General features: G+C 41.4%; 1 protein-coding gene across 9 annotated transcripts in view; it reads right to left on the reverse strand.

Moving 5' to 3' along the window:
• Positions 1–13,337, reverse strand: part of DTNA (dystrobrevin alpha) — a 597,879-nt gene that overhangs the window by 63,345 nt on the left and 521,197 nt on the right. For 6 of the 9 annotated variants that reach the window (XM_033933728.1, XM_033933727.1, XM_033933729.1 and 3 more), the window contains 2 exons: positions 13,119–13,215; positions 7,455–7,475 (listed from right to left, as the gene is read on the reverse strand). In XM_033933728.1, coding sequence (XP_033789619.1) covers positions 7,455–7,475; positions 13,119–13,215 — 118 coding nt within the window. The remainder of the gene's footprint in view (positions 1–7,454; positions 7,476–13,118; positions 13,216–13,337) is intronic. The other 3 variants (XM_033933734.1, XM_033933736.1, XM_033933730.1) reach the window with 1 other exon arrangement.

Genomic DNA, 13,337 nt, shown 5'->3' on the forward strand with positions numbered 1-13,337 from the left:
GCCATATACAGACACAGACCGTGCAAGTCTGCCCAGTACAGGCCTTAGTTCTTTAATATTTATTATAATTTTGTAAGAGTTGCAGAGGAAGATGACGCTGCCTGAAATATCACACTATTGGAGGTGACAGAGGTTAATACTTTAGGAAGCAGATCAAAGCCTGGCTCTTCACCCAAGCCTTTAATGCTTTCAACTCCTAAGTCCTCTCACCTTGGGTTCTGCATCCCCAACCCTATATGACATGTCCAAGTTAATCGAGCAGGGACCGTCTATTAAATGTCAAAATGAACAGTGCAGCGTATGCCTTTCAGCGCTATAAGTGAAAAATAGTAGTAGTAATGCATAGGGTGATTGACTATACAATCATTATGCACCAGGACTAGCTTGCCCCACATACTAACTAAATCATCTCCTTATACCTTATTTAACTGTATAGACAACTTGCCTTGAGTTTAACCTTCCATCTGTTTATCCTAGCACACACTGTAACACCCATCTTGTCCCCATCTAATGTCTGTATTTGACCCCTTGGCTATACGATAAGCTGTATTATAGAAAAGCATTCATGTCATATCTATATTATTTGAATGTTCTGACTTGTGCTTTTTTAAATGTTCCCATTTAGTATGTATTATATCTCTCTCATTTTGAAACTGTTTCATGGTAGTCCTATTATTAAGTTTCAGTTTATTGATTTTAACTTTACTGCATTTATTGTGTTTATGTATATATTTGGTCTGTTTGCTACTGTTATGCTATTAATAAAATTATAAGTTTTATGTTGAATTATTGGCTGGATCTATTCATAAATACAGTCAAGAAATCCCAATAAATAAATAGATTCTGGGCATGTTTGATTCTGATATACAAAGCAGTGGTAAAAAAAAAAAAAGATTGAAAGTTCAAGTAAAAGATATGGATGGTGGGAGAGATGCAATTGGGCATACTGGAGGCAAATTTGGTGTTTTTTTTGCCAACATTTACTGTTTCTATGTTAGAAGCCACTTGGCAAATGAAGAGGGTTTCTTCTCCTTCCCTACCCCATTAGGTTTTCTAGAACCTAATGACTTTTGTTTAGATTTAATTGTTTGTGGCTGTTTAGGAAGTGGAATTTGAATGTTAACAGATTGCTCTTGCAACATAAAAACACGATGGCAGATAAAAGGCCCAATGGCCCGTCTGTCCATATGCAGCAATCACTATCTCTTTCTCTCTCTAAAAGATCCCACGTGCCTGTCCCACGCTTTCTTGAATTCAGATACAGTCTTTGTCTCCATCACCTCTACTGAGAGACTTTTCTACACATCTACCACTCTTTCTGTAAAAAGGTTTTCCCTTAGATTACTCCTGAGCCTATCATCTCTTAACTTCATCCTATGCCCTCTCACGCTGGAGTTTCCTACCAATTGGAAGCGACTCGCCTCATGAGTATTTATGCCACGTAGTTGTTTAAACATCTCGATCATAGTTCCTTTCTCCCACCTCTCCTTCAAAGTATACATATTGAAATCTTTAAGTCTGTCCCCATACGCCTTATGATGTAAACCAGTGTTTCTCAACTCAGTCCAGTCAGGTTTTCAGGACACCCATGATGAATATGCAAGAAAGAAATTTGCATATAATGGAAGCAATGTATGCAAATCAAGTTTATGCATATTTGTTGTGGATATCCTGACAACCTGACTGGCAAGGGGGTACTCCAGGACTGAGTTGAGAAACACTGATGTAGACCACCAACCATTTTAGTAGCCTTCCTCTGGACCAACTCCATCCTGTTTATATCTTTTTGAAGGTGCAGTCTCCAGAAAGGTACACAATATTCTAAATGAGGTCTCACCAGAGTCTTATACAAGGGGCATCAATACTGAAGGTAATTTTTTATTTTTTTTTTTGCCCACATCAACTACTTTCACTATGTGAACTTTGCCAGATTTTTAAAGCAAAAGCACCCATGTTCTTTCACTTTGAAAATTACTTTGGGAAAACTATGCACTCTTATTTACATCCATTATATGTTGTACACAGTATTCCAGGGTAAAAAAAAAAAACCTTCATGCTTTGAATAGCCATCAAATGCAAACTCCATCCCCAAAGCAGACAAACTTGTATGTATACAGGCTTTACATATATAACCTTACCCTCATACAGGCTGTGCAAGTTACAGAGGTCCACTTCCATAGATAAAATGTAGGCTTTCAAAATTCATTGTACAATGTTTAAAAAGAGCTCGAGCTATCATACGCTTTCATGATTTTAGGAGGAAAGTTTCCTTTCTGTTCTTAGAGTAAATGAATGCCTTCCAAGATTTCAAACAAAACAAAACAAAACAATGTTTATTCTGGGATAACTTACTTAAAAAAATTGTTTTGGTGACTAGAAATCACCCCGCAAAAAACATGCACAAAACAAGCATCCCAAAGTATAAACACATCCTATCTGTTATTGGGATAAGATGTCACCACAAAATAACGTAAAAAATTAAGAGCAGGTTTATGCTCAGTACTGCAACTGCGAGAACATTTCCAGGCAGTATCAAGTAACTGAAACTCATTTAGAAGTTCAGTCCAGCAGATGGATTCATGCCCTTGGAGATTATCACTTAAAGCTACCATGCAGTGATTTCACTTTAAATTCCTGTTATGGGTTTGGCTTTTGAGGTTAGACATGTTGAATGTGAAGCGCTCAAAGCATCATGCTGTCAGCAATTCGGTTAGGAAAACAGAAATCAACACACAAAAACAGATCTCAGAGAAAATGCAAGATGTACCAAGAAGTTTAAGAGTATCTGTTGCTTATTAAGGACCGCCAGTGTACGCATGCCGCTGTAGAAGATGAATCACACGATGATCAGGTCCCTGCCTTATGAGTTTACGAGATATGCTTGAGGAGTGGGAGCTGGAGGTCGATGATCGTGCGAGAAAAGAGAAACTCAGCTCTCCGATTACATACGTATCTACTGAAATGAGCAGACAAATTCGGCAGCAGTGTCTGAATGAACAGTCTCAAGTTTATTGGATTGGAAAGATTAATGGGCTTATCGGTTACTGAAAAGCAGAAGATTCAGACTGAATCTCCAAAACAGATATTCCGCTGTCTGATTCTTTAAAACCTGTCATGTAACTAGAAAGTCCAAGAACATACCCGCTCCCCCCACTACACTAGAAAGGAACATCAGTTAACAGAGCTCTCAAGGCCCCAGTTCAAACCCAAGGCCTTCCTTTTACTTGGTAAAATGGAGTCACTTATTTCTGCGTGATTATTCCACCGAATCCGACTGACACTACAAATTCTGTGATGTTAAAAAGCAAGACAAATTCCATTATCTGGTCACAGTTTTACCGGATAAGAATAGCATGCCTGAAGCGAAAAAAAATTAAAAAGTGTTGCAGCATATTATGCTTCACGGCATACTACTTGGAAAACCTGCCCCACGAGGTCATTTCAAAGTGCTCTATAGATTATCTAGTAACACAATATTATTAAAAAGTGTTTTAGGCTCTATCTTAAAAGCAAGTCTATTTTGAGTACACTTTAGTTCATAGATGAGCACTTTTCGACATAGAACAGGTCGCGTTCAGTCACAGTTAGGAAGTACAGTAGCTTGAGTAGTGGGTCTCAAAGTATGAGGCACATTGAACTATGGCAGATACAGTGCCACATTCTCAGGTGGCTTGTAGGCTGGTTCTTTTTTCTGGTCACCGATCGGGCAGAACCAGTGGTTCAGCTGTCACAAGTGCCCATTGATTAACAGAGGACCCTTTGCATTGAGGTGAATTGCTCTCTTCCAGTAAAGGCAGATAGAAGGAACCCTTGGATCCACTAGCCATGATCTCTCTTATCAGAAGATCTTGTGGCTTCCCACACTATGCCAGTACTTACTCGGTAGCTCTGGAGAGAAGGATCCTTGGGCTGGGGTATCCCTTTCTGCGCCTGGTGATGCCATGATAATGATGGTGCTGTGATTCAAGAAGTGCAGGAAGCAAGGCCCCTTTGTCTGTTCTTCAGGGCCCCTTCTGTGACCTATGATCGCTTGCAGGCAAGTGCCCCTTGATAAGAAATTGGCAGTACTCATACATCACTGAAGCAGTCCCACCAATGAACTCTATTTTTCTGTTGCCCATACCTCTCCTCAAGCAACATAGCATCCAGCTGGCTCTTTCTATTGTTTTCTTGTTAAACCAACTATTTTACCATTCGGGTCTCACCCCTTTTATTGTTTTCTTGTGCTATTTGGCAATGTTGATCTCAACAGGTTTAATCTATATGACAAATTTATTGAAGAAAAAAGTGTGACTAAAAGTCATCACAACATGGCTTGTTTTGTTCAAAAAGAAAACTTTCCTGATTCAGAAATGCAAATAGTATAACTCACAGAAGTGCAGTAGGGATATGCCCAGAGAGAAAGCACTGGATAATCACCACCTGTCTCAATTTACAGTCATTACTTAACTACTTAAACCCTTGGTTAGAAATCGTGGCAGCCATTTTGTGGGCAAATCCAGCATAGGCAGAAATGATCAGGCATTGCTCCTGCTCTGAGTGCACCACTAGGCCCCCAGGGTTTGTAAGGTAGGCCCAGGGAGAGGGAGGCCTACAGGTGGATATGGTGGCACTTTGAGGGGCCCTACTTCTGTTTGGCAGGGAGGAGGAGGCAGGTCTTTTCTAGGGAGGAGGTCACGTTGGGGGTCTGAGAGGAGGCTACTCCTATTTAGGGAGGAGGCAGAGCCTAGATCAGAGGCCGTGTCACGCTCAGTGCAGCTCCTGCTTGGGAGGGGGCTACTTTTGTTCAGAAAGGGGGCAAAGCCCAGATCAGAAGCTGTTGTGCTCATTTTTAGTTTCAGTCAAAATCAGTTGACAAATTTTAGTTGCAGATTGATTTTGGATGAAATTGAACCCTCCCCCCCGTCAGGGCAGGATTAATTCGTCGAGGGCCCCAAGGCACACAAGTACACTGGGCCCTCTGCCCCACCCCACCCCACCATGCGCCCAGGCGGAAACAGGAAGCTTTGGGGAAGCAGCACCGCTTGCATAATTACAGTTCCCGTTGCCTTTCTTACCCACGTTGCTTGCTTGTCTTATTTTACGTCGATGGGGGGGGGGGGGGGGCCCGCATTGGCGATTGATGCTGGAGGGGCCCATCGCCGTTTGGAAAAAACAATGTTGATGCCCTCCTTCATCGGGCCCCCCTGACCATTTCGGGCCCTAGGCACGTGCCTACTTGGCCTATTGGTTAATCCTGCCCTGCCCCCAGTTCTGGTTGGCCTCTAGTTTGTAGGTGGATGTATACATGGGCAGAGTGTAGGAGGGATGCAAAGTTACATGTGTAGCTTATAGAATACTAAGCAATGCGTAATGCTCCTAGCAAAAGGTGTTATATTAAACTCAACAAATCATCTTCCAAAAATGGGTTCATACACTTATGATATCTCTATAGCTGCTGTTAAGTGCTTGCCCCTAAGTACATGCAAGTATATATACTCATTTACACTTGGATTCTATAAATGAAAGCAGGCACTGATTTTCTTATAAGCACCGATATACAAGGTACACATTATGTCAGGGCTCAAGTTTTGCAACTAATCAGTATTCTGTAATGAAGGGCTACTCAATTCCAGTTCTTGAGGTCCATGGGCAGGTCAGGTTTTCAGGATATCCACAATGAACATGCATGAAAAAGATTTGCATGCACTGCCTCCTTGGTATGCAAATCTCTCTCATGCATATTCTTTGTGGATATCCTGAAATCCTGGCATGCCTGTGTACCTAGAGGACCAGAATTGTAAGGGGCCTGTAAGGAGCCGTTCATGAACATCTGTTACCACAGCCACACATAAATGATTCAAATAACCCCAAATAGGTATATTTTACCACTTGAAGTACACACATCCTTATAGAATTTTATCAAGTCATTTTCATATAAATGGCCTGTTATAACATTTCGACTGGTGTAAAAGTGCACATGTTGAGGTATAATTTGCTAGCAGCTGTATATGCAGACAGAGCATGGCAGAGGTCATAATGTGGATTATAAACTATGTTAAGTTATGCAAAGATGTAAATAATGTAGGTGTGCAGATTTACACCTCTTTTTAAGTTAGTAGGTTGCAATTTCTGCCACTTTTACCGGCATTGACACAGTGCCTACGTGTTGTTATAAAAAAGCGCTTAAGCAGGGACCTATTTACCCTATTAAACTGGTGCCCTGTTATGAAGTTTAAGTATGAGATGAGTGAAAACAGGAAGGTAATGATTAGCCACTGCTTGGCTGATACACAATTTGGAATGCAGGTGGTGTTTTCTCTTCTGTCTCAGTATACCCTGCCTGTACTTCTACCAGCTATAACTTTTGCATGTGTGAATCAGGTAAGATTTATTTTCTTACGAAACAAGCCCTTCTGTAATGACTCTTTTTCCTCAATAAATTGGTTTCTTGCCTGGGCTTCTTGCTTGTAGAATTACCAGTGTGTCTGAGTGATTTTTGGGCTTTTTGTAATCAATAGGTTTAAATTATACAGCAAGTCCCTAATTCCTCCCGGGAGACATTCTACCTCCTGTCAGCTTTCTGAGAGGCTCCTGATGCACACAAGTCATACTGTTCCCAGAGAAAACTGGACTCTCTACATGAGGGAGGGAGGGATGGGCAGGGAAATTCAGAAAAAAAAAATTCCTCATAAGGGTGTACTGTATAATTCTGATGGCAGGACAAACAGAACCATTACAATCCTGTTTTGATTTCTGAATGTATTTCATTTCTGGAGAGATAGTAAAACTCCTTTAAATGCTCGTATATATACATTTTGCCTAACACACCAATCTCAGGAGACTGGGGAACTAAACTCACTCTGAAGTTTTTGATAGATGTTATTTAACTGTCCCTTTTCCATCATGAAAATAAGTAGATCAGGGTCTCACCGCACTGTCTTCCCTTCAGATGCTCGTGAAGATACCACAAAAATATATGTAAAGCCCCAACAGATCAGCCCCAGAAGATGCTTTCGGAAATCAGAGGCATGACATTATAGAAGGTGCACAAGTTTTATTAGAATGTAAAAACAGGAGGAGGATTACAGGTACTGTATTGTGACATACAAGAAAGGAGACAGAATGAATGAAGAGGACTGAAAGAGGAAAATAGGGCACGTTAGACAGCAAATTTTCTGTTTTCAGTAACTTAGCTGGTACTGCTGGTTTAAAATATTGCTTTACCAATCATACAACAACTTCTTAACACCTGGCTAACTGGAAGCCAGTGATAATCGGTCATAAAACACGATGGACCACTGGTCTGACCCAGCAGCGGCAATTCTTATGTTTTTAATACGAAACTTTTTTTTAGATTATTCTTTCCAGTTCAATGTAAAGCAAACACTGCAAGCATATTAGCATTCACAATCTCTGGAGCACTGCTTCTCATTTCAAGGGTTAAACAGGCCTACAACCTGGGAAGGACTCACTGCTTGTTTCAGCTCTTCTTCCTGCAGAAAAGTTGGATCGGCAAAACCATTATTCAGACTTGCCCGCAGAGAATCAGGCACAATTCACATTGTTTTCTTTTTCACCATGTAAGATTTTGAGGGCAATTTGTGAAGCCATTTTGGCAGATAAACCAGTGTTTTACAAATGGAAATGATCTTTAGAAATATACACCCCCCCCTCTGAGTATGGGTAGAGGTACATGCATGGATCCATTATATACCTACTTTTTCCAATGGAAGGGTAAGGCATGCCTGTGAACAGGGTTTGCATATATGCATACAGAATTTTCAAAATAATGCATATATTTTTGCTCAGAAAAAGTAGTCACACAAAGAAAGGGTATAGATGTGTGTGGGTTCTTTTCCTTTCCATACATTTTTCTGTGGAAGACTGATGGAAAAATAAGGAAACGGTAAGGCAGCTGGCCTATTAAATCCAACATAGAAGATAGAAGAGAAGCAGACCATACAAAGAAACACAGTCTTTATTAAATATACTCTCAGGATATAGACAAAATGCCTGACGTGGCTGCATTTCACTAGAATTGGCTGCGTCAGGGTCAAGGCAACCAGCTGATGAGTAACACACATTTTCTTTCGGTTTTGGTGGATTGCGTGTTACTCACCAGCTGGTTGTCTTGACCCTGACGCAGCCAATTCTGACAAAATGCGGACCCTTCGGGCAAGTCAAACAATCTTAAATCAGAACCATGGTCCAACCCCTGTGGAGTTCCTCAAGGATCACCACTCTCACCTACTCTCTTCAACCTCTTCTTATCCTCCCTTGGGTCTACCCTAGACAATCTGAATGTAACTTCATTTAGCTACGCTGACAACATCACCATACTCCTACCCTTTGATGCTCCTGACCCAACTTCTACATAAAAATTGGAAAAAACCCTTCAAGCAGTGGAAAAATGGATGGCAGATCACAAATTGAAGCTGAACACTGACAAAACAAAATTTCTACTGCTTGAAAAGGATAAGAATCCCTCCATCACAGAACTATAAATAAACGCCTCCAAATACCCTATACAACTTACCTTAAAACTCCTAGGAGTAACACTAGACAGATGCTGCACAATGCAGGCCCAAATCAACAAGACCACCCAGAAAGCATTTCTAACCATGAGCAATTTAAGAAAAATCTGAAAATTCTTCGACAAAGAGCAATATAGGCTAGTAGTCCAATCCCTAGTACTAGGTCTATTGGACTACTGCAACATACTCTATCTGCCTTGCCCTGCAACAATGATAAAACAACTACAGACAATTCAAAATACTGCACTCAGATTAATCTACTCACTGAGAAAATTTGACCACGTCACCGCGGCCTACCTGGACTCACACTGGTTACCAATATAAGCACGAATTCAATTCAAACTATACTGTCTATTATTCAAAGCAATAAATGGCATAGCCCTCAATTACCTAAACAACCGCCTGTACCAAAACGCCACCACTAGGCAAAGAAGAACTAAGACCCCTTTTACCTACCCCCCACTCAAAGGCACCCAGCGCAAGAAGATATTTGACAGTCTGCTGGCGACGCATGCAGCGAAACTGGACCACACTATCTCCAACCTGCTGATAACAACAAACGACTACAAATATTTTTGCAAAGAAATCAAAACCCATCTATTCAAAAAATTTATACAGATGGCTTAACCCCAACCGGACCCTCCTCAACGCAACTCCCCCCTCCTCCCCCTTCACCAGTTCCCTTCTCTTTAGCCTCAAGCATGTCAACTGCTTCCCTAACGGTATATATACTGGATCTGCACTATTTCCTATTTGTACAGCATCTTGTAGCTCTTGAAATATACAACTCCATTATTCTTGTAACTTCTCCTGGAAATGACCAGAATTCTCTCTGTAATTATCCTGGAAATGTCCAGTTGTCTCTTTTGTAATCCGCCCAGAACTGCAAGGTTGAGGCGGAATAGAAATCAGTAATGTAATGTAATTCTATCTGTATCCTGGGAGTAGATTGAATAAAGACTGTGCTTCTTTATAAGGTCTGCTTCTCTTCTACCTTCTAGAATGGTGGAAGGTGAATAGGTTAAAGTTAACTACTAACTCTGCAGGGCAGTATAGAAACTGCCTGTTTTCTATGCATTAAGATGCAATTCTGTCTTTTGCTATTAATAAAAATGGTATCTAAATTCAAGGCACAGGATAACATGTAGGCCCCTCTTTACCAACGCTTAGTGCATGAACGCGTGTTATCTGCCATAAACCCTATTTCATGTGCAGAGATCCTTAAGGTTTGGAGGGTACAGACCTCTAGTGGTTCTACTAATCAAAATCTATCAGCCCACGTACAAGCTGCTCTTCGACGTTCATCTTCACACAGGCTTCAGCATGCTTTTTGCGGTTCAATTTAACTCCTTTCCAACCTAGGACCCCTGAAGAAGGCGTGTACCGAAACACGGACCATGTTGGGTCCCGTGGTTTAATTTTAAGTTGTTGTTTTTAACCGCAATTATTCTAATAAACTTTGCCTGTATCATTTTTAAAGTTACTGCAGTAAACCATTGCGTAGCCACAGGGTGTGGGGGGTGGGAGGGCAGGAACTCAGGCCCCTCCCATAAATTGCAGTACCATTGCTATGGCCGATGGAGATTCCCAAATCCTGCTAGTGGAAGAAGTTTCCCTTAGGTAGCTGGAAACTTCCCAAAACTGGCAATTGGTGGCCCTTTCCATGGGCTGCCACCCCTCTGGCATCCCCTCATCATCCATTTTCATTTTTCACAGTGGCCCATGGAATGTACTGCCAACTGCCTGTGTTGAGGAGTTTCTGGCTGCCAGAGGATAATCTCTTCAGCAGGTGGGGCTTCCCACAAACTCATATATTTAAAGGTTAAGGTGGAAGTCACAAGTTCGGGGGGGGGGGGGCATGGAAGGCAGGGCAGAGAGAATGTGTGTGGGAGGGTATGGAGCAAAATTTTGTGCCTACCCCACTTTGGCCTTATGATTCCTCAAAAAGTGATGGTATGGCTACATCACTGAGCTACACTTATAGCAAAATACTCCAAGGAGTTAAGAGCAAGAGGAGGCCTCTGAGAGAAGATGAAAAGGTTTCCACTAATACTGAAAAGAAGTAGAGGAATCACAAGGTAAGTCCAAGAGGGCCTGGATTTAGAGGAGATTCACCTAACCAAGGGGTGGAGGCATAGCCTAGTGGTAAGAGCACTGAGCTCACAATGAGGGGAAGCTTGGTTTGAATTCCACTGGTGCTGTGATCTTAGGCAAATCACAATCCTCTATTGCCTCAGGTACAAACTTACTCCCTCCACCCCACCGTACTTGCAGCGGCCACTGCAGCAACTGCCCCGAAGCCCATAGAGATTTAAAGGGCTCTGGGATTTTTAGTGTGACTTTGTAAAAGAGGGGGTTAGATTGGAGACAGGGTAATATCTACTACATCTAATGTAACTCACCTTGAACTACTACTGAAAAGGTAGGTGCTAAATCTACATAAATAAATACAATTGGTGCCTGTGAAGAAGATGAATTTCCCTACCTTAGGGCAGAAAAGATGAACTGTAACATTTTATTTATTTATTTAGCTTTCTTATTAATATGAGTACTGTTTTGACTTTGCAAGACTTCCAATAAACTTTATTGGTTCAGAAGAAACTCTGGACTGGACTATGGAAGTATATGGCAGAATAAGTGAGGTTTTTTTATACCTATGGTAAGACTAGAGTGAGTACTAAATAGCACCTTACGCTTGTAAAATTCTACTTTACGGAGAGGGTGGTGGTTGCCTGGAATGCGCTCCCGAGAGAGGTGGTGGAGAGGAAAACGGTGATTGAGTTCAAAGATGCGTGGAATGAACACAGAGGATCTAGAATCAGAAAATAATATTAAATATTGAACTAAGGCCAGTACTGGGCAGACTTGCACGGTCTGCATATGGCCGTTTGGGAAATGATGGGCTGGAGAGGGCTACAATGGCTGGGAGGGTGTAGATGGGCTGGAGTAAGTTTTTTGACTGAGATTTCGGCAGTTGGTACCCAAGCACAGTACCGGGTAGAGCTTTGGATTCTTGCCCAGAAATAGTTAAGAAGAAAAAATTTAAATTGAATCAGGTTAGGCAGACTGGATGGACCATTCGGGTCTTTATCTGCCGTCATCTACTATGTTACTATGTTGTTGAGGCTTTTTCCTCCTATTTTTCAATATAAAGTCCATGCCAGGGTATAATGTTATTTAAACAAGTGATAAAATGATACATTTTTTTTACTTCCTAATAATTTCTTAGTAGAGATATTGTGTTCATATATATTGTGCAGAATAAAGTGATCCCAGGGGCCAGTGGCCTCTCAGCCATAGCGAGTCCTGTCCCAGAACCCTTTAATCCTGAGGATGGTAGTACTGAGCATGAGAGTACTGCCTCCCCTCATGTACTACGTTCTGCTTGATCTCCCTGCAGAGCGAAGACTACCTGGTGAGGGACTCTAGATCAGAAGGATGACGTGCGCAGTAGGTTTTGTGGCAGATCGTGCATGGTGTTGCTGTTAGTAAATCAGGGCCTTAGAAAGCAATTTTCATGCTTTCCAGAGAGCTGCAAAATAGAGAATGACACAAGGACAAATTTTTCCCCGTCCCCGCAGGAACTCATTTTCCCGTCCTGCCCCAGAGTTCTTTTCCTGTCCCTGCCCCATTCCTGAAAGATCTGTCCTCATTTGCACAAACCTCAAACACTTTTAAAATCATAAGTGTTTGAGTCTTGTGCGGTTAAGGCAGAGCTTACAGGAATGGGACAGGGACAATGACAAAACTCACGGGGACGGGACGGGGGAATTGAGTTCCTGTGGGAATGGGGAAAAATTTGTCCCCGTGTCATTCTCTTCTGCAAAAGCACAGGGGTATTTTTAAAATGAAAATTGCCTAACGAAAGAATACTCTCACACATGCTTGTACCTCCTTTTTGTGTGGATACATTTTCTCATGAAAGCACACATTCTTTTGATAGTGCAAAAGCACACGCAGATTGTTTCTGTCCCTGCTCTGCTGCGGCCCCCAGAACATCTCACCCAAATCTAGGTGGAAGATCGTGCGTACAGGGTGGGAAATTTTCAGAAAGCCAATTTATGCTGGCAACATATTTTCCCTGCATCAATCACTTTGGAATTGTCCTCTTTAGCATAATCTAATCTACCTTTTGTGGTTTAGCACAGCAGATTGCATATTTAATTAAGAATAAATTATGTGACATGGCTAACTCCATATATTCCCCCAGCACAATGAATAACTGAAGACTAAATCCAAAAATGAAACAAATTGTCTTTTTAGGAGCTAAGACATGTGACCACACTACGACCACTGCTCCCTCTAAGCTGAGGTGCTTCAATATTTGTTTTCAATCCCTAGGAATCCCTGGAGTCCTGTGAGCTTTCCCGTCCCTCACTATTGAAAATGTGATCATGAAACAGTAGAAGACTCCTTCTCCGACATACTTTATGAGAAAATAAACACATAATACAGATTCAGCTGCTCTGACCATTTTACTCATTTGTATAAATAATAATAATAATTAAAAAAAAAAAAATATCAGCCAACATGAAAAATATTGTTGCGATATTTGCTTATTTGTTTACTCCATGCATTTCCTCCTCAAAGTAACCATCTCACCTTCAGAAGTTTCATGAGCCCTTCTAACTGAACCATCAGCTCCCGCCTGCTCTCCTGAAGAGCGGACATCCTCTGCTCCAGCTCATCTTTGCGCTGCCTAAGAAACCAGAGGTCACGGTCAGAATTAATATCTCTGTTACTAAATACAAATAGGGAACACTTCAAAGCTACTTTGAGAACATATCTGTTTCTGAAAATATTTGGAGATAGTTAATACAT

The sequence above is a fragment of the Geotrypetes seraphini genome, chromosome 2 (genome assembly GCF_902459505.1).
Source record: "Geotrypetes seraphini chromosome 2, aGeoSer1.1, whole genome shotgun sequence".
Lineage (NCBI taxonomy): Eukaryota > Metazoa > Chordata > Amphibia > Gymnophiona > Dermophiidae > Geotrypetes > Geotrypetes seraphini.